The 21368-nt window shown below is 35.3% G+C and overlaps 1 protein-coding gene across 28 annotated transcripts in view; it reads right to left on the bottom strand.

The window, feature by feature from the left end:
• ERC1 (ELKS/RAB6-interacting/CAST family member 1) overlaps nt 1-21368 on the bottom strand; it is a 511501-nt gene that overhangs the window by 253010 nt on the left and 237123 nt on the right. For all 28 annotated transcript variants that reach the window (XM_054527822.2, XM_063711693.1, XM_063711688.1 and 25 more), the window contains one exon: nt 17754-17889. In XM_054527822.2, coding sequence (XP_054383797.1) covers nt 17754-17889 — 136 coding nt within the window. The remainder of the gene's footprint in view (nt 1-17753; nt 17890-21368) is intronic.

The following is a 21368-nucleotide window of genomic DNA, read 5'->3' as shown; positions in this document are numbered from 1 at the left end:
TTTGGAGATAAGCCATTTTATAGCACCCATTAATTAGAAAAAAGCATTAAATTGGCAGCCTAGGGGAACAAGACTAAGTAGAGAGAGAGTTTTATTTCATGCACCTGCCCTAACTTGGCTATTTTACTCTGCTTAAACAATTCAGGCAACCCAAAATTTAGAAATGTACTGTGTGTCAGATAAATCTCATTTAATAGCTATCTAGAGATAGTAAAGGAACATACTTTATCATTTCAAATAGTTCATATCACCTAAAGTGAAAGCAGTATCTTTAGAGTTTTACTTCAACTGCTATTAACCACATTTGCACTCACCAAAACGAACCCATACCATTTTTCCTACCACTGGATTATGTAACTGAAGCCTACTTTTGCCAGCCTCACATACTTGCTGAAATCAAATAAGAATACTTCACTCACAGAGTATAGGGTTCACGTCAGGAGGTTTGTGTGACTGCTTTGAGGGGTCTGGTAGAGGGAGAAGAAGGAAGACCTTTCAAAGAATTCCTCATCTCCTTAAAGAAGAAGACTCCTATATTCAAAGAGACTAGGGCAGAAGTCGGGATAGCCTAACTATAGCTTCACTCAGGCAGATTAACAGGGAGAGACTGGACTCTACAGCAAATCCCATGATACCACTCCCAATACATCTCTCAGAACTTTACTTCTTGATGTCAGCTCTGTCAACACCAAGCTACACATCACTGCAGCTGTAAGACTCTACCCTCCACTGTCTTTTTTTTTTTTTTTTTTTTTTTGAGATGCAGTTTCCCTCTTGTTCCCCAGGCTGGAGTGCTCACCACAACCTCCGCCTCCCGGGTTCAAGCGATTCTCCTGCCTCGGCCTCCAGAGTAGCTGGGATTACAGGCATGCACCACCGTGCCTGGAGAATTTTGTATTTTTCGTAGAGATAAGGTTTCTCCATGTTGGTCAGGCTGGTCTCGAACTCCTGACCTCAGGTGATCGGCCTGCCTCGGCCTCCCAAAGTGCTGGGATTACAGGTGTGAGCCACCACACCCAGCTAGCTGCCTTTCTTTCCAATCAAACATTCAATCAGAAAAGCAAAGGCAAAGGAGAAACTGCAGTTAAAATTTAATTTGTTGTTCCCTCAACATCTTCCTCAAAAATTGTTAACAAGGCTCTACAGTATAGTAACATAAAAAAGAGCTACTTGATAATGGTAGATCTTCCTATGCGTTTGCCTTTTTCTGCAGCAGAAAGAAGGCCAATTCAAATTTCACAAAGATTATCCGAAGTAACAATCTCCCACATTCTCTCCTCCCTCTCCCAACTCTCATTCTGACATGGTAATGGAAGTCATTTATTTGAATTAATAATAAGAGCTGCTTCCTTGGAAGTAAACACCACTTACCAGATAGACTTTAACCTGTTCTGAAAGATATTAATGTTAACTGTTATCCATTATCCTTAATGTAAAGAGACAGTAATTCTTTATTACCTTCAACCCCACTGCTTATTCTGCCTCCCTCTTCCCCATCCCCTAAGCATATATACACATCCAGAAGATTTCATTAAAATCATTCAACATGTCAGAATTCATTTACCAACTTCTCAGATGCTTTGTGGGGAAAAAAATTGAAGCCAGATGCACTGATGAAGTGAAAGCTAGTATAACACACAGACAGAATCTGGTTACACACCAACTACTTTAAGGCAATACTGTGGGTTAAAATTTAAAAATATTCTCTCCCTCCTTCTTTTTAAAACTCCTCAAATATCTCCCCTCAGTTAAGAGTGGTGCTCTGTTATAACCTCAATGGTTAAAAACCAAAGTCAAAACAAAAGCAGATGTATTTCATTAAATAAACAGAAAAGTACACATATAAAAATGATGCTTTATATCAATAAATTTTACAGAGCATATAGTACAAATATCCCATACAGACTGGGAAGGTTCTCATCTTGAAAATCATGGTAGCTGAGTATGAGAAACTTGGGCAAGGACATGGAGTTTACCTAATCCCCTATAGGACACTATAAATCTTTGATCTGTAATGCTTATAAAAAGAACAAGCATACCTTTTCAAAATCTTTACCAAAAAATCCCAAAAATATCTTTTCCTTAAAATAACAGACAACTGATGTGGTCCATAAGAGGCTGACCTTTGCCTCCGAGGTCTTAGAAAACGGACTGTTTGCATACCTGCTTCTGTTCTCTTAAAAAATAAAAGGATCAGTATTCAGTGGCATAATAAGGCAACTATAATTAACAACACGCTGTTAATTACCTAAAAGAATAGAATTATATTGTTTCTAACACAGAGAAATGATAAATGCTTGAGGGGATGAGTACCCTAATTACCCTGATATGATCATTACACATTACATGCTTGTATCAAAACATCATGTGTACCTTGTAAATATGTATAACTATTATGTATCCATTATAATTAAAAATAAAATTTAAGAAAAAAAGGAATCTCATTGGAGACTTTTCCTTCCAAATGCAAACCAAAAAGAGCTCACACAACACAAAGGAAAGGAGTAAACCATTCATTTCACTAAAGTGAGAACTTAGTAGTCCACTTTTTCATAATTTTAGTGCCTAATGTAATTTTATTCATCATTTTATGGAGAGCACATTAGTCCTATCAATAAAGTCTTTCAATACATTTCACTGCTATTAAATTGAACTGACATGTGGCCGGGGGAAAAGTACTATAGAGTCCATTTCGAACACTGCAGAATTTTAAAAAATAATGTTAAGCCGCGTTTTTGCTTTCTTTCTAAATGGTAAAAAGTGGCCCAGTTTGAGACAGGAGTTTTTAAAAGCTGCACACATAACCAACAATTTGTGTAGGTGCTGAATTCACCTGCAGTAAAAGAGAATTTTCATGCGTAATTTCAGCAACTATCCACAGGGGTGTAAAAACAGATGCTGATTCATATGCATACTTTTCCATTGTGATCCGTTACTCTAATATTCATTAAGAACACCTTAAAAACTCACCTATGACAATATTCTATATAGAAAAAGCCCTGTTTTACTAAGAAAAAATTTTTATTAAAAAGGAAGAAATGATACAGGATTAAACATTTAAACAAGTGAAGGAGAAGTTCTAGAAACAGGAAATCAAAATTTATTTTTGCAAAAACAAGAACATTAATATATTAGATGTATCCAGCATGTGACAAATCACATACTATTTCTAGAAACAGTATTTCTAAAAAGATGTCAGACAATCTTAATTTTTATAAAAGGCTTTCTTAAATAATTATCCCCCTGGCAAATCTAAAAATGAAGGATAAGTAGTGTTCATCTCAGAAAGGAAAAAAATCTCTTACCAAAATGAAGAAACTTTTTGTAGACAGAGTTAAATCAAATTACAGAGAAAAACACAAATGTTTCATTGACTATATATCTAAGAAGAGAATATGCTTAAATACATGTAAAGCTGATTTTCTCCGTCTCTATTTCCATTGTTTTCACTTTCTTTGAACTTTATTCTTAATATTCATTGGTTTCGGGAGAGCTGACTCACAGCACTACAGCATTCTTTCAGCAGTTCCATTAATCTCTCTCACAACAACCTCTTTCAAGGTTAAATTCAGATACTTATCTTTGTTATAAAGAAAAACAAAGCCCCAAACCACTATTGATAGGAGCCTCCTTTCAGTCCACTCTACTTTGCATTATTAGGATGTGACTAAAACTTACAGCCTTGTTGAAAGGTATATCTGAGTGTTACTGCTCAAAGAATATTCCCAACTAAGGGAAGATGGCATTTCCTGTGTCAAAACATACAAGGCTCTTAAAGGATAGCCTATAGAATTTTAGAGAATATTTATTAGGATGCTGAAAGGAATATCATTCACTTCCAAAAAAATTATAACTAAATGAAATTTTATTATTTATAACTCAATAAGTACAGCTATAATTAATGAACCTATGTAAAACAATGTTTAAGAAAAACTAAAAAGAAATTTTAAAGTAATTCTTCACTTATGGCAGATATGAACTAGTTGAGAAGGGAAAATTAAATTGGTTAAATCACACAGGTGCAATTATAAAACAATGTATTGAAAAGTATGTAAACAATAAAGTACGATTAAACATACAGGCTAAGGAACAATGGATAAGACAATAACAACTCCAGGCAGAGTTCATCAACAAAAGTTAATTTTAAGGCAGAATCTTTATGTAGTAAAACTGGAAATCCACAGGAAAAAGATTCTGCATAAGTAGAAGAGCATCCATTAGGAAAACGTGTTCTATTCAGAGAACACCAACAATGTCAGCTTATATCAGAGAAGCCAAGCATTTAACCTCAAGATGAGGTGAAAAACAGAGCTTGCTTTAACAGGAGGCTCCAAATGCCAGGAGCAGTGATCTGAATCAGATCAGATCAGAATCAGAATCTGAATTTTGTGTGCTCCCAAAATTCTAATTCACCAAATTAGATTTGGTGAAATCTAATCACCAAAGTGATGGTATTAGGAGGTGGAGCTTTTGGGAGGCCATTAGGTCATGAGAGCAGAGCCCTCATGAATGGCATTAATGCCCTTATAAAAGAGACTGCAGAGAGCTGCCTTGCCCCTTCCACCATGTGAGGACACAACAAGAAGGTGCTACCTATGAACCAGAAAGTGGGCCTGTACCAGACACCAAATCTGCTGGTTCCTTGATCTTGGACTTCCCAGGCACAGAACTGTGAGGAATAAATTTCTACTGTTTATAAGCTAGCCACTTTACAGTATTTTGCTACAGCAGCCCAAATAGACTAAGAGACCAGGCTAAGATGCATGTGGCTGAGAGTTCTTGACATCTATAGATAAAATTAAAATCAATAAACATTTATGAAGTACCAACTATATGCAAAATACGAAGACATGATCCCCAAGCTCAAGTATGCAGAGGAACCAGCACACAATTAGTATATAATACAAAGTAATATAAAATAATCCCCAAATCAATGAAGAAACAAACTAATGAAATTACAACAGAAGGTATGATTAATTCCAACTGCGAGGATTTAGGCAGCCTCGCAAGAAAAAGCATCTAACCCTTAAAAGATGGGTAGGCTTTCAAGAGAAAGCTTTTTTAAATCCCCAATTCACCAACAGTCAAATCAGCTAAGACTATGCTTCTATATGTTTTATTTGAAAGGTTCTTGCTGTTGCTGGAATTTACCTAATTTCAATTCTGCGTATAGCAATTACTATAATTGAAATTATTGTACTTGTATTATAACACATCTTTTGAGAGCCAGCAGAAATAAAAAGTTATAATAAGTAATGTAAAGTATAATCCATGCATTTTGGAGGCTAAGGCAGAAGGACTGCTTGAGGCCAAGAGTTCAAGTCCAGCCTGGGCAACATAGCAAGACTCGGTCTCTACTTAAAATAAGAGAAAAAAAAAAAAAATTAGCCAGGTGTGGTGACACACCCCTATAGTCCCAGATACTCCAGAGGCTGAGGAAGGAGAATCGCTTAAGTCCAGGAGTTTGAGGCTACAGTGAACTATGATCATGCCACTGCACTCTAGCCTGAGTGACAAAGCGAGTCTGTCTCTAAAAAAATTTTTTTTAATATAAATAAAAACCTCTCTCAATTCTCACAGAGCCCTTACCAGAATGTGAGCTTCTTGAGAATAAGAAGCTTGTTTGTTACTGTTTCTAGCATAGAAAACTGCACAGCACACAAAGGTATGAAACAGTGAGCAAACGCTTTGTATGACTCTTGTCCCACTCCAATCAACCTCCAAATATTGCAAAAAACAGTATCCTGAAAATGCAAATCAGATCCTGTCAACTTTTCACATAGAATGTTCCACTACTTGCAAAATCTAAACTTCTTTTCAAGGCCTATAAGGTCCCTTTTGGCCTGATCCTTACCTATTCTCTACTTTGAAAATGCCAAGCTTTTCATTGCTGTATGGATAACCTCAATTTTTTGTTTTCTCCACTTTTTATATGGCTTTTTCAGATCTCAACGTCATATCCTTTGGGAGGACTCCTCTGATGTCACTACCTAAATTTGTTGCCCAAAATATTTCCCTCCGCCATCATCTATCACAGTGTCCTGTTTATTTCTTTGTAGTACTTACCCTGGTTGATATTTACTTATTTGTTTAGTTTTATTGTTTTTCCATGAGACAATGTTCCAGAAGGGCAGAGAACATGTCTTTTCACTACTGTATAACCAAAGATTAGCAACAGTGCCTGACACTTAGAAAGCATTCGATAAATTTATATCGAAAAAATGAAAGACATCTCAAGTATGTCTAAAAATGAGTATTTTTAGTATTTTTAGTAGAGACGGGGTTTCTCCATGTTGGTCATGCTGGTCTTGAACTCCCGACCTCAGGTGATCCACCCACCTCAGCCTCCCAAAGTTCTGGGATTATAGGCATGAGCCACCGTGCCTGGCCTGATCAGCTACATTCCTAATTAAACTATGGGTTTACGAAGTCAACAATATGACTTCCTAAATTCCTAAATTCCTAAATTCAGGAAAAATGCCTGAGCTAACTATCCTGTTACGTTAATTCTGGTAGTAAGACATTTTTAAATTCAAAAGCATACTTATTTCAAAGGGATGGCAAAGTGAAGTGGGTGATTAAAAGTGCTGAGAAATATAGTGTCAATGCATTTTTTAAATAATTTTATTCTGAATTAATTATGAACATACAGAAAAGCTGCAAAAACAGAACAGTGCCCATCTACTCCTTATTCAGGCTCCTGTAATGTTAACAGCTTACATAACCATAATAAAATGATCAAAACTAGGAAGTTAACATTGGTACAATGCTATTTACCAACTTGAGAACCTTACTTTCATTGTTTTTCCACCAATGTCCTTTCATTGTTTTTCCACCAATGGCCTTTCTTTCTGGAATTTTTTTTTTTTTTTTTTGAGACAGGGTCTCACTCTGTCTTGTAGGCTGAAGTGCAGTGACGCAAACAGGGCTTACTGCAACCTCAAACTCCTGGGCTCAAGTGATCCTCCCTCTTCAGCCTCCCAAGTAGCTGGGACAATAGGTATGCACCACTATACCCAGCTAATTTTCTGTTCCTTTTCCTGAAATCTGCTTTAATCCAAGATCCCACAATTCATTTAGTTGACATTTCCTCTCAAATGTATCTGTAACTGCTCAGTCTTTCCTTGTCTTTCATCATCTTAACATATTTAAAGTGTACTGCTCAGTTATTTTGTAAAATGTCCCAGAATTTGCATTTGTCTGGCATTTTCTCATTACTGGAATGAGGTTACACATTTTTGGAAAGAGTAACACAGAAATGATATTGGGTCCCTCTCAGTGCCTTATATCAAGGGGTTCATGAGGTCAATGTCTCTTTATTACTGGTAATGTTAACTCTAAACACTTTGTTAAGGTGTCCTGGTAGGTTTCTTCACTGAAAAGTTATAGTCTTCTGTTAAAATAAATAAACACCTTAGGGAAAACATTTTGAGACTATGAAAGTCATGTTTAACCTCAAACTTTCACACATTAATTTTCACAACCATCAGTTTGTCTCATGGTAATTTTCTTTTGGTCTATTTCCATCTATACTTATTAACTGAAATTCTTCTATAAGAAAGAGCTGTCTGTCCACATGCCATTTAGTTATGTATTTGATTACTTATTTATATCAGTATAAACTCATGGATATGTATTTCATTCACAATTAAAATACTTTTTTTTTTTTTGCTCACATGTTTCATTTCTTTTTTAAAACTGCCAGTCTCCTCTGTGTAGATTCACCATGGTGAATTTAAGCACTCTCCCACCTATAGACAATTAGGTTTCCAAAATTTTGCAATTACGAATAATGTAATAAGTCACCTTGTACATATGTCTTTTTATATTTTTGGATATGTATATGCATATAAATCTAGACATGGGATAGCTGAGTCTAAAGATCTGCACGTGTATATCATATATAAGCCACATAAAAAAGCTGAGTCTAAAGATCTGCACGTGTATATCATATATAAGCCACATAAATCTAGACATGGGATAGCTGAGTCTAAAGATCTGCACGTGTACATCATATATAAGCCATATAAATCTAGACACGGGATAGCTGAGTCTAAAGATCTGCACGTGTATATCATATATAAGCCATATAAAAAAGCTGAGTCTAAAGATCTGCACGTGTATATCATACATAAGCCATATAAATCTAGACATGGGATAGCTGAGTCTAAAGATCTGCACGTGTATATCATATATAAGCCATATAAATCTAGACATGGGATAGCTGAGTCTAAAGATCTGCACGTGTATATCATATATAAGCCATATAAATCTAGACATGGGATAGCTGAGTCTAAAGATCTGCACGTGTATATCATACATAAGCCATATAAATCTAGACATGGGATAGCTGAGTCTAAAGATCTGCACGTGTAGATCATACATAAGCCATATAAATCTAGACATGGGATAGCTGAGTCTAAAGATCTGCAAGTGTATATCATACATAAGCCATATAAATCTAGACATGGGATAGCTGAGTCTAAAGGTCTGCACGTGTATATCATATATAAGCCACATAAAAAAGCTGAGTCTAAAGATCTGCACGTGTATACATAAGCCATATAAATCTAGACATGGGATAGCTGAGTCTAAAGATCTGCATGTGTATATCATATATAAGCCATATAAATCTAGACATGGGATAGCGGAGTCTAAAGATCTGCACGTGTATATCATACATAAGCCATATAAATCTAGACATGGGATAGCTGAGTCTAAAGATCTGCACGTGTGTATCATACATAAGCCACATAAATCTAGACATGGGATAGCTGAGTCTAAAGATCTGCACGTGTATAACATATATAAGCCACATAAATCTAGACATGGGATAGCTGAGTCTAAAGATCTGCACGTGTATATCATACATAAGCCATATAAATCTAGACATGGGATAGCAGAGTCTAAAGATCTGCACGTGTATAACATATATAAGCCACATAAATCTAGACATGGGATAGCTGAGTCTGAAGATCTGCACGTGTATATCATATATAAGCCACATAAAAAATCACTTTGAGGCCTGGTGCAGTGGCTAATGCCTATAACCCCAGCACCCTGGGAGGCCAAGGTGGGAGGATCACATGAGGCCAGGAGTTCAAGACCAGCCTGGGCAACATAGTAAGACTCAGTCTCTATTTAAAAAAAGAAAAAAAAAATCACCTTGGGAACTTTAATAATATTTAAATGCAAAGAGGCTTCTGAGACTAAAAAGTGTGAGATAAGTTACTATAAATCATAGTAATTAACTGTCCAAAACACAAAGGTAGAAATAGGATACAACTGAGTGGCAACATGACATCATAAGGAAGAGTATTCATATCTACGGCCATGATAAATGACAAAAAAGTGTTTAGAATCTCTGGGATCCTCAGATTCTCTCAGTTTTTCAGGTATCATTTTCATTTCACACGTAAGATAGTATTTAATCTAATGAGAACATTTTTAATGTGTTGAACGAAAAACAGAAAGCAAAGTAACCACTTACTTCCAAACTCACTTTCTGCCAAAAGGAATTACTTTTGGCACTATCTGAAGTATTCAAAGAATGGAAAATTGAAAAGAAATGAAGTTGTCTTTTCAGAACACTTTCAATATAAATGTGGAATTCTGAATTAAATAAAAAACACAGTACAAGGACAATAAAGGAACGGATGCTACATATAACTAATACAAATGAATCTCACAAATAATGATCAACAAAAGAAGTGACAAAAGAATAAATATAATAATTCCATTTATTGAAGTACAAAATATACAAAACTAAATTATAGTTTTTGATATATGTGCAGGGCATAAAGAAAAGCAAAGAAGAAGAAAAGTCAGAATAGTAATCTCTGGAGGAACAGAAGAGAAAAATGATAGCAAAGAAATATACATATGAATTCTGGGATGCCAACAATATTCCAATTTCTTGAGATGATCATTTTATAAGTATTCTTTACATGGTACATCTATATGTGCATGTGTATACTTTTAAAAATGTATTTTATTTTTCAGAGTTAAAAAAGAGAAAAAATAGAAAAGTAGTACTACTGCTCTCTGGCAAACTGTAACTTCTACCTGGAACAGTGAAGCCAATGATGAACTTAACATCACAACTGGCAGTCGCTGAATAACAAAAAGTGAAACTGAACCTTGCAGGTTAAGTGTTAATCTTCACAAATAAAATACATTTACTATGTGCTTATTAACATAACTAGTAAAATTGACCTTTGAATATCAAAATGGCATCTGATAAAGATTAAACATAAACTATTCAAAACATGAAGTATAAGGTCAGGTGTGCTGGTTCACACCTGTAATCCCAGCACTTCTGGAGGCCGAGGCAGGCAGATCACATGACGCTAGGACCAGCCTGGCCAACATGGTGAAACCCCGTCTCTAATAAACACACACACACAAAATTAGCCAGGCATGGTGGCATGTGCCTGGAATCCCAGCTACTTGGGTGGCTGAGGCATGAGAATCACTTGAACCCGGTAGAAGGAGGCTGCAGTGAGCTGAGATCACACCACTGCACTCCTGCCGGGGTCACAGAGCAAGACCCTGTCTTAACAAACAAACAAACAAACCATTAACCCTGTCTTAACAAACAAACAAACAAACCATTAAGTATAAAACACTTAACATTTTAATCCTAGAATTACTATACTTAAGGTAGAAATACTAAAATAATTCCTTCAAAAAACAGAAATAAGGTAGTAATGTTTCCCTTTTCTTCTCCTATTTCATGAAAACATCAACAGATCACCTAAACAGCCAGAAATTTAAAACACAAAACATAGTGATAAAAATGTTTAAAATGAGAAGACATAATTAATTGCTATTCCACTATTCTATGACACACCAAAAATACAACCAAAGTCACTCGATTATGATTGTGTGACAATTACTAAATACTTCTAGAGCACCAAGTCTCCTTCAACAATAATACAGAATACTTCAATCACTGGCATAGTAACTTCAATCTGGAATTATGTGCCTGAGAATGATGGTTAATGTGTATGTTATGTAAATTACTCACTCATCACAACTCTCCTAGCATCATTTCACATCAAATTAGAGTACGGTACCAGAAAACTATGTACCTAGGCGATATTATTTGGTACTGTGGCACTGCCACTAGAGTTTTAACTTAATAGCCTTGATCTTAGCTCTACATAGAAAAAACGTAACTATGGCCATAAGTATTAGGTTTCCAAAGCTAATCATGAAAACTTCATCTACAGTAACACTTTGGATAAAGAACTGGTGTTCAAAGTGTTTCTAAATGTGGTTTCAAACTTCAGCACTATTTGCAGTGTGGGCCGAATAATTCTTTGCTGTGGGGGCTATCCGGTGAACTACAGGATATTTAGCAGCATCCCAGCACTCTACTCACCAGATGCCAGTAGCACCCCTCAAGTTGCAAATGTCACCAGACAGTGCCAAAGATTCCTTAGTGCCAAAATTGAGCCTTAATTGAGAACCACTGCTCTACATGAAATAACATGAGGCAAGTTTCTCACAAAATCCTACTGGAAAAATTAAAAGTTCTCTCCTAATAAAGTGAGTGCCTCCTTTTACAGGAAAATTATAGAATCTCTCACTTTCATTACATCCCTACAGTAGGACCTCAGTATCTTCTGGGGATTGGTTCTAAGACTCCCCTGGAATATGAAAATCCACAGATGCTCAAGTCTCTGATATAAAATGCTGTCATATTTGCAGATAATCTATGCACATCTTCGCATGTATTTTAAATCATCTCTCAATTTATTCTAATACCCAATACAATGTAAACACTATGTAAACAGCTGTTACACTATATTATCTTCTATTTATTTTTTATTGTTGTATTATTCTGTTTTATTGGTTTTTTTTCCATAATATTGTCAATCCACCGTTGGCTGAATCCGAAAATGCAGAAACTATCGATGTGGAGGACCCACTGTACCTGTTATGTTACTACTACCTAGTCCAATCCTGTTAACATTTGCTCTTATAGAAGCTTTTACATGTATCATCTCATTAATGCTCACAACCTTTAGAGACAGGAGCTCTGTAAGGAATTTGTCTGTTTTCATACAGAGAAACTTTATTTTATAGGTGAATACAATAAAGAGCATTTGCTAATACTTTTTTCATCTTTTTATGGCTTGAAGTTTCATTTGCCTTTTTCTTCTCTATGATCTACCACAAATCTTTAATAATTTGGTTGTAATCTGGATATTAGCTTTCTTTAGAAAATATTTTATATTCCTTAAATCTTTCTTAACATGATAAATAATAAACACAGATAGGAATAAAAAGAGGAATGAATTTAGTTCCTGGCTGGAGATGACTGAATAAATTACAAGTGATAATATTCTTTAAGTTATTAGTATACTTTAACAAACTAGAGACTCAAATGATATTTCAAAGGTTGTTGAAAAAACTGATAAATTTACCCAGAAAAAAAGTTTTGAGATAAAGTTAATGACGTTGAAGATGACCTACCGACTTTGTAAACAAAGTGCAAAAGAAATGCAAAAAGGCTGGGCTCACGCCTGTAATCCCAGCACCTTGGAAGGCCGAGGCGGGTGGATCACCTAAGGTCAGGAGTTCGAGACCAGCCTGGCCAACATGGTGAAACCCCATCTCTACTAAAAATTCAAAAAAATTGGCCAGGTGTGTAATCCCAGCTTTTCGGGAGGCTGAGGCAGGAGAATCACTTGAACCCGGGAGGAGAAAGTTGCAGCAAACTGAGATCACACCACTGCACTCCAGCCTTGGGGACAGGGCAAGAGACTCCGTCTCAAAAAAAAATAAAAAAATAAAAAAAAAAAAAGAAGAAGAAATGCAAAAAATTGGATTAAAGACAAAGCAATGAATATAGAATGAAATGGAAACTTGTATGTGATTACGCAGCATATGATTAGGTAGATTTAAAATTTTTTTAAAGAACACCTATTTACTAAGTGCTACCAGGAGAACTGGGTATCAGGGTAAAGAAAGAGTACTTTAAATTTATGTTTTATAAGTTAAGTTACATAAATTCCACATGCATTAAAGCAATGAACATTTACAAGAAACAAACACATACACATAGCTAAAGAACTAAAAGAAACTAACATGCTTGATTTTGTTGCAAATGGGAGATTAAGTGAAAAAATAGCCTTGAAAGGACAAGATAAGCAATTTAAAAGATTTTTTGAAAAGAAGTTTAAACAACAAAATCTAACAAATTTCAAAAGAAAAATGACTGAAAAAGAAAAAATATGTAACCATCATCATTCCTCGATGTAATTCATAACATATCAATTCAAAGTAGGTGATATGCAAAGATCTTCACGATAGGTAGCAAATGTAATTAAAATTTGACACAGAACTTTCACATAATAAATCATTACATGTGAAAAACGGACAGCGTCACTGAAGAAATGAAATATAACAACTTGAAGACGCCATTATATGTAAAATGAGCAAAAAATTAAATAGAACCAAAGTGGCTATGGGGAAAACAGAACGCCTGCAAACTGCTGGGGGTACTATAAATTAGCTCATCTTTGGTAACAAAAATTTAAGAAAAGCTACAACACTTCATATACTTTGAGTAAGTTTGCTCTGAGGAATAGCCAAAGGAAATCACCAAATTGGGTACAATTTATCGGTACAAATTTGCTCTGTGAAAATTGAAAATAAAGAAATGTCCAGAAAAAGGGGAACGTGTATAAAGCTACTGAACTCTGGATTCAACTGAAAATAATAAGTACAAGCATCATTATGAAACATATAACTCACGGAAATGTTTAAATGATATAAAGTTTTTAAAAAGCAAAATACAAAAGAGTATATATGTATTACTATTACAAATAAGTAAAATTAAAGTTTAAAAGAAAATGTAGGGGGATATAAACAAATATATATTATGGATTAATTTTTCTAGTATGTTAATTAAGAGTTATAATTTTTAAACAAAAGCAAAGGTATATGACCAAAGGTATATGCCCTTCAGTTTAAAAACAGAAGAAACCAACTCCATGAAATTCAAGCAAAGATATGAAAAAAGAAGTTACTTGGAAAATACAGAAAATATTTCTCAAGTAAAGGGAAAACACAAATAAGGAGTTTGGCTAAGAAATTAAGCCAGAGACAAAGGCTCCATTCCAGGGCTATGTAAATATGGTTAGAAAGCTAGTTTAGAACTGAAAGACACACTAAAGTCTAAGGAGTGAGGTCTTATCTGTCTCAAGACTCATTTTAGAGATATGAAAGTTTCAAGTGGTTAAGTGACATCTTTCTTTTTCAGCATTTTATTAGGGACAATTTCAAACATGCAAAAGTATAGGAAAGATAGTATCATACACCCCATGTCACCATCACTCAGCTTCAATAAACTATCAAAAAATGGCCAATGTTTCCCCTACTACCATTGGAATTTTATAAAGTAAATCCCAGTGTTAGGGCATTGGTGTCTCAGCAATCTCCAAATTATTTTTATAGTCTCACCATGAAGTTTCCGGATTTAAAAATACTTTATTTGTTTTAAACAACTGTACTCATTAGCCTTTCTTATGCTCAAACTGTCTATCCTAGGCCAGTGATAGCCCCTTCATTCTTGCTCCTCTGTCCATCCTTATATGACCCCAGTAGTCTTTGATGGGTTCTTAATTTTTCATATCACATGATGCTATAGTGCAGTGATTTTTCAAAATGTGGTTCCTGGTCCAGGAATGTTATCATCATCCAGGAACTTATTAGAAATGCAAATTCATGGGGCTTTCCCCAAACTTACTGAATCAAAACCCCTAGGGACAGGAGACAGCAATCTATTTTTCTAATAGTCCTCCATGTAACTCCAACGCACACAAGTTTGAGAACCACCAATTTAGGTTTATCTTGTACATTTCTTGCTCTAATCCTGGAATGAGTAATTTCTCCAAGAATTTCTAACTTCTTTTATTTTTATTTAATTTATTTTAGAGACAGGGTCTTGCCCTGTCACATACGCTGGAGTCTATAGTGGCACAATCATAGCTCACTGCAACCCTGAACTCCTGGGATAAAGCAATTCTCCAGTCTCAGCCTCTAAAGTAGCTGGGACCATACGTGTACACCATCCTCCTAGGCTAATTTCTCAAATTTTTTTAGAGGCAGGGTCTATGTTGCTCAGGTTGGTCTTGAACTCCTGGTGTCAAGTGATGCTTCATCTCACCTCCCGGGTCACTAGGATTAGCATAAGCCACGATGGCCGGGCTCTATTTCTTCACTATGTTGTTATAAATGACAACCCAGTGGTAGGGAGTACCCCTAACACCCAGATTGCGATCTCTAAATATGATCCATAGGGCCAGGCACAGTGGCTCACGCCTATAGTCCTAGCACTTTGGGAGGCTGACACAGGAGGTTCGTGTGGAGCCAGGAGTTCGAGAACAGCCTAAGGCAACATAGTGAGACCTTGTCTCTACAAAAAATTAAAAAATTACAAGCCTGCAGTCCCAGCTACTTGGGAGGCTGAGACAGGAGGATCACACAACTGCACTCTGGCCTAGGTGACAGAGTGAGACTGTCTGTCAAATAAGTAAATAAATAAATAAATAAACAAATATACTTAAGTAACTGAGTAGTTAGTAAAAGAACTGAGATCAGATCCTAAGTACCCTAACTTGTAGTCCAGTGCTCTTTTCACGGTATTTGAATGAATTACATCTCGGTGGAACTTGCACATGGCCATCAGCTATCTTTTTCATAACTTTGATATCTATCATTTACTTAGACACCTTGGGGAAGTCAGTCATACACTCTAAATTAGTTTTCCCTATATGTAAAATATAAATAATATAATCTATCTTATTTATTTTTTAGTTTATATAAAAAGGAAATAAGAGATTACATATGAAAGCACTTTTGGTGTTATAACAACTGACAGAAGATTAGAAGAGTATCTTTGGTTTATAAAGACTGCTAATAGAAAACATTAAATGATGAGCAGGGGAAGAAAGACAAATGAAACAGTTAAAGTGCTAACGTAAAGAGGGGCTGGCCTTATCATAAAATAAATACTTTCTACAATGAAACAACAATGTGGCCACAGTTGAAGAAGGGAGGTTAAACTGAAATCCTAGAAACAGACTCATCATCAATTTCATGAAATATAAAGACATCAATTCAAGTTTGTGAGCAATGAAATAATTCCCTATAAACATTCTTGTGAAGTTGTTAGCAATAAAGAAAAAATATCCTCACCACACAAATACCATAAAATGAATTAATAAGTAAAGGTAAAAAGCACAGAACAACTTAAAAGTATTTATGTGTAAATATATACTCTCAAAATGGGGATAAACTAAGCAAAAAATCCATGGGAGGAAAAGCTAACAATGGAAGAGAGATTTAAATTACATTAACAAACAAAAGAAAATTCAAGACTTGAAAAAACAATGTCACTGGTAATCAGAGAAATATAAATTAACACAGAATGAAATATTTTCCACTCATCAGATTTGTATTTTGTTAAAAAAAAAAAAAAAAGGAGGAAGAACAGAAAGATGAGAAAATTGCCAATATTAACTGTTATTGGCAAGGATAAGGAAAAATTGGCATGCTGCTTTTTTCAAAATTTGGTGTATTTCAGGAAATTTATACTTTTTCTATAAATATAATCAGTAAAAGTTACATAAAAGAGGAATGAGAAAAAGAAGTAAAAAGTAGAGTCTTCTTCACATGTTAAAAGAATTTGTTGTAAAGCCTCATAATGGCTTCTACATAGTAACTCCTCCAAATCTCTCCAGTAAAGACTGTAATTGTGGCATATACACAATATCAGACCCAATTAGAAATTGTTAACTAGAGAATAACAGTCCGGCAGTGGCTTAGTCTTAGCATGAGTTTCAAAGACTCCAGCACGTTTATGGTATTCTTCCCTATAATCTAAACCTTCATTCTGAAGCATTATGATCAAGACAAAGAGGACAGTCTACAGATTCAGGAAGTCCCAGTTAAAATCATGGCTGAGCCATTTAGAAGTTGTGTGCATTTATGTAAGTAACGCAATGTCTCTGAATCTATTTCCCCCGGTGCAAAATGTATACAATACCACCTGCTCCACTTGGATTACTGTGAAGGTTAGAACAAAATGAATGACCACAGCCTAGTTTCAAATACTGAGGACCTAACGGGCACTTATAATATGGTAGCTGCTACTGCTGTTATTGAGCCTGGTTTAATTAATCTGTGAATAATTAGGTTTAGGCATCAATTATACTCCACTGAAGTGAAAAAATACAGTTTATATGTTACATTCTGTATGACTGTAAAATATTCTTGCTAAATTGAATATTTAAAAAGAGGAAAAGAAGGAAAGATAGAGGGAGGTTAGAGAGGTAGAAGGAAAAGAGAAAGGAAGAATGGAAAAAAGGAAGAAAGACACAAACCAAGATTAGCAATCCATTTTAATGAATGGAACTGGCAAAGAGGTATACTGACAACCCTGAAGCCTAATATAACCCACTCATTAAACTGTCATTGAACTTACCAATTAAGTGTGATCAACTTGAAGCAAGATGAACTTTCTCCTATGCTGAGGTGTCCTCATAAAGCTGTGGAATAAAACTTGCATTTTCTATTTAAAGCCATTCCTTCATTGCTAAACAGTTGGTCTGAGAGGAAGGCAGCAAGCAGGGTTAGAAAGAGAAAAAAGAGGAGGATAAAGATGAAGAGAAAAACAACACGCGATTATGGATCAAATGTCTTCACCCGATCTTTTCAGATTCTCCTTGTGTTCTAACCTGTAGCTGCTGAGAGCTGTCGTTGAGATTGTCCTCCCGTCGTCGCGCCTCCTCTAACATTTGTGCACTCTTCTTTTTTTCCACCTGTTCCTTGTGCTTCAGATTTGCTACCTTCTTATTCTGGTCTTTCACTTGCCTAATGACAGAAGGAGAAAAATCAAGCTTTGCATATGTATGCATAGAAACAAATATGTTTATTTTGAGACTTACACCAGTGACAATAAGGAATTGTTGAAAACCAACAAATAAATACATGCTGCAAAATTTTTCAACAATTCCAAATTCGTTCCTGTCAATGGTAGCACATTTGTTTACAAAAATAAGTTTTCCCATAAAGAACATGTATTTCAGCATGTACTCTATGAAGAACAATGAAATAAAACAAAAGAACGGCATGGGATAATCTGAAATGACTAAAAAGAAACCAAGTCAGAGATTCCGGAAATATGGAAGCGGTCTCCTGACACCGATGCGCTGAAATATTAGAATGGCTGACAGAAAAAGAAAGCTTTGTAAAACAACTCTAATTTTACCATTATTAAATATTTCAAACATTCAATACACTGTATATAATGTAGATGTATATGAAAATAATGACATAAAAATCTATAAACCTAGCTTAAGAAATGGAACATCATATTTACTTCTGAAGCTCCCTATTGTGTCTCTCTCTACTATTGGACTATCCTCCATTAATAACAACAACCTATATCTCAAAAATTATGTTTAAAATCCCCTTGCTTTTATTATTGTTTTGCTACATATATATATATATATGAACTGTTCATTTATAGTTTACATGTTTTTGAGCTTTATAAAGATAAATAATTATTCATTTTTCTTTTTAGTACAGAATGATATTCAATATTATTCCCTTTCAACAGGTTTCGAGACTTAGACCATTCAGAGTGTAATGTATCTTTTAATCTTCTCCACTTTCACTGAGGTATGAAATAATATATGGCAATTATTTTAGTCTACTCCCCAGAAGATGACAATTGCGTTGTTTCCATTTTCTTGCTATTTTAAATAATGCTGCTAGGTGCACTCTGATATACCTGGGCAGGAATATCTCTAAGGTGTAGGCCTAGGAACTGAATTGCTAGGAAATACAGTAGGTGCACCTTATTTTATTTTATTTTCCAAGAAGCTACATTGATTTATACTCTTGCTAGCTGTGCATAACAGTGGCCATTATACCTCTCCACATCCATTAACACACGGTACCGACTTTCTAAATGTTTCCAATCAGGTAGAAAGAAAATAGAACCTCATTATGGTTTTAAAATGCGTGTTTCTAACCACCTAGGCTGAATATCTCATCATACAGTATTTGATCATTCCTGTTTCCACTTCTGTGAAATAGCTATTTGTGTCTTTTGTCCATTTTTTAAATTAACATATCTTTTTCTTGATGACTTGTAGGTATTCTTTATACATTATAGATAATAATGCTTTATCCGTTATATGTTATGTAAGTATTTTCTTCTAGGCTATGATTTCTTTACATCTTTTCATTGATAGAATTCAATTTTATTTTTTTTCTGAGATGGGATCTCACTCAGTCGCCAAGGCTAGTGTGCAGTGGCACAATCTCAGCTCACTGCAGCCTTGACCTCCCAGGCTCAGGTGATTTTCCCACCTCAGCCTCCTGAATAGCTGGAATTACAGGCACATGCCACCACACCCAGCTAATTTTTCGTAGAGATGAGGTTTCACTATGTTGCCTACACTGGTCTTGAACTCCTGGACTCAAGCAATCCACTGGCCTCTGCCTCCCAGTGTGGGGATTACAGGCATGAGTCACCATGTCCAGCCTAAAATTTTTAATTGTTTCAAATGTATCAACCTTCTCCTTTATAATATACAATTTTGTGACATTTCCACAAAATCTTGTCCATCCAAGTTCATAAAGATATTTCCCTAAAACGACGTTAACTTTGTCTTTCACGTTGTAGTCATTAATCCATCTGAAACCGATGTTGTATATGTTATGACGTAAAAACATACTTCCATTTTGGAGGGTTTGGTATAAGATAAGAATAAAATTTCATTTTTTAAATGTATTTATAATGAATTTTCCCAGGAATATTTATATGCATTGCCACTTCTGGTGTGTATCATGTTTCTATATGCATGTGTACCTGTTTTGTGGCTATGTTTGTATATTTCTGTGCCAGATCTATACCACCTTAATTACTACATCTTTACAAAAAGTAATTAGTAAGGCAAGGCTCCCTACCTTTTTCTTCTTCAAAACTGTCTTGGCTATTCTTGGTGCTTTACACTTCCCATAGAAATTTCAGAACTAGCCCGTCAAGTTCCACCAAACCAACCAACCAACTACAGCAACAAAAATCCCAAGAGCAGCCTCTGGGATTTTGATCCCAATTACATTGAAGTAATGTCAGTTTGGGAAAAACTTCATGCTTTTGGACCTTTCAATTCATTAACATACTACAGATGCTCCTCAACTTATCATTGGGCTATATCCCAATAAACCCACCGTAAGCTGAAAATATCCTAAGTCCAAAATGCATTTAAAACACCTAATCTGGAAAGTAGCAGTTGTTTACTCTCCTGGTTGTGTGGCTAACTGGGATCTGTGGCTCACTGCCACTGTACAGCATCACAAGAGAGTATCATATTACATACCACTAGTACAGGAAAAGATCAAAATTCAAAGTATGGTTTTACTGAATGTGTATCACTTTTGCACTGTCGTTAAGTTGAAAGCTTGTCAGTGTGTACGTAAAAGAGATGTGTATATATTTTATTCCTATGTACATTATATGTTTTGCCATCATTTAAAATTCCAGACATCATGTCATTACACCCTTATACATGCTTCCTTATGCGCCTCCAAAAAAGAGCACTTTTTAACAATGTAAATTGTGACAAAATTAATAATTCCTCAATATCAATATAATATATAGTCCATATTCAAATTTCCCCATTCGTATCAAAGTTTATTTTTTACAGCTACTTTATTTGAATCAAAATACAAAAAATGCCCATACATTGTGCTTATTTGTTAGATCCTTCAAATCCCTACTAATCTAGAGGAAAGTCTCTTACCTCCTCCAATGTACCCTTTTTGAATGCCAGTGATTTTTTTTAGAAGGAAATCAATTATTCCATACAACGACTCACATTCTGGATTGTACGTTTGCTTCTTCATGATGAAATTCAACTTGTTTCTCTATATCTCTTGCTTTTTGTTTGTTTTGATATTGAATATTAGCTTTAAAGACTTGAATATATTCAATTTTCATTTTTAGGTAAAAATAATAATTAATGGTGTTGTGTAACTGACATTGCCTCACATCTGAGAGCATATAACATAATGTCTGGTTTCTTACTCTTTTTTTTTTTTTTGAGACAGGGTCTCGCTCTGTTGCCCAGGCTGAAGTGCAGTGGTGCAATGTTGGCTCACTGCAACCTCCACCTCTCAGGTTCAAGCCATTCTGGCGCCTTAGCCTCCCAAGTAGCTGGGATTACAGGCATGCAACACCACACCCGGCTAATTTCTGTGTTTTTAGTAGAGAAGGGGTTTCACCATGTGGGCCAAGCTGGTCTCAAACTCCCGGCCTCAAATGACCCACCCGTCTTGGC

Source organism: Pongo abelii, chromosome 10 (genome assembly GCF_028885655.2).
Source record: "Pongo abelii isolate AG06213 chromosome 10, NHGRI_mPonAbe1-v2.0_pri, whole genome shotgun sequence".
Classification (NCBI taxonomy): Eukaryota; Metazoa; Chordata; class Mammalia; order Primates; family Hominidae; genus Pongo; species Pongo abelii.
The sequence above is the reverse complement of the archived record's forward strand: the minus strand, read 5'-3'. Positions and strand labels throughout refer to the sequence as shown.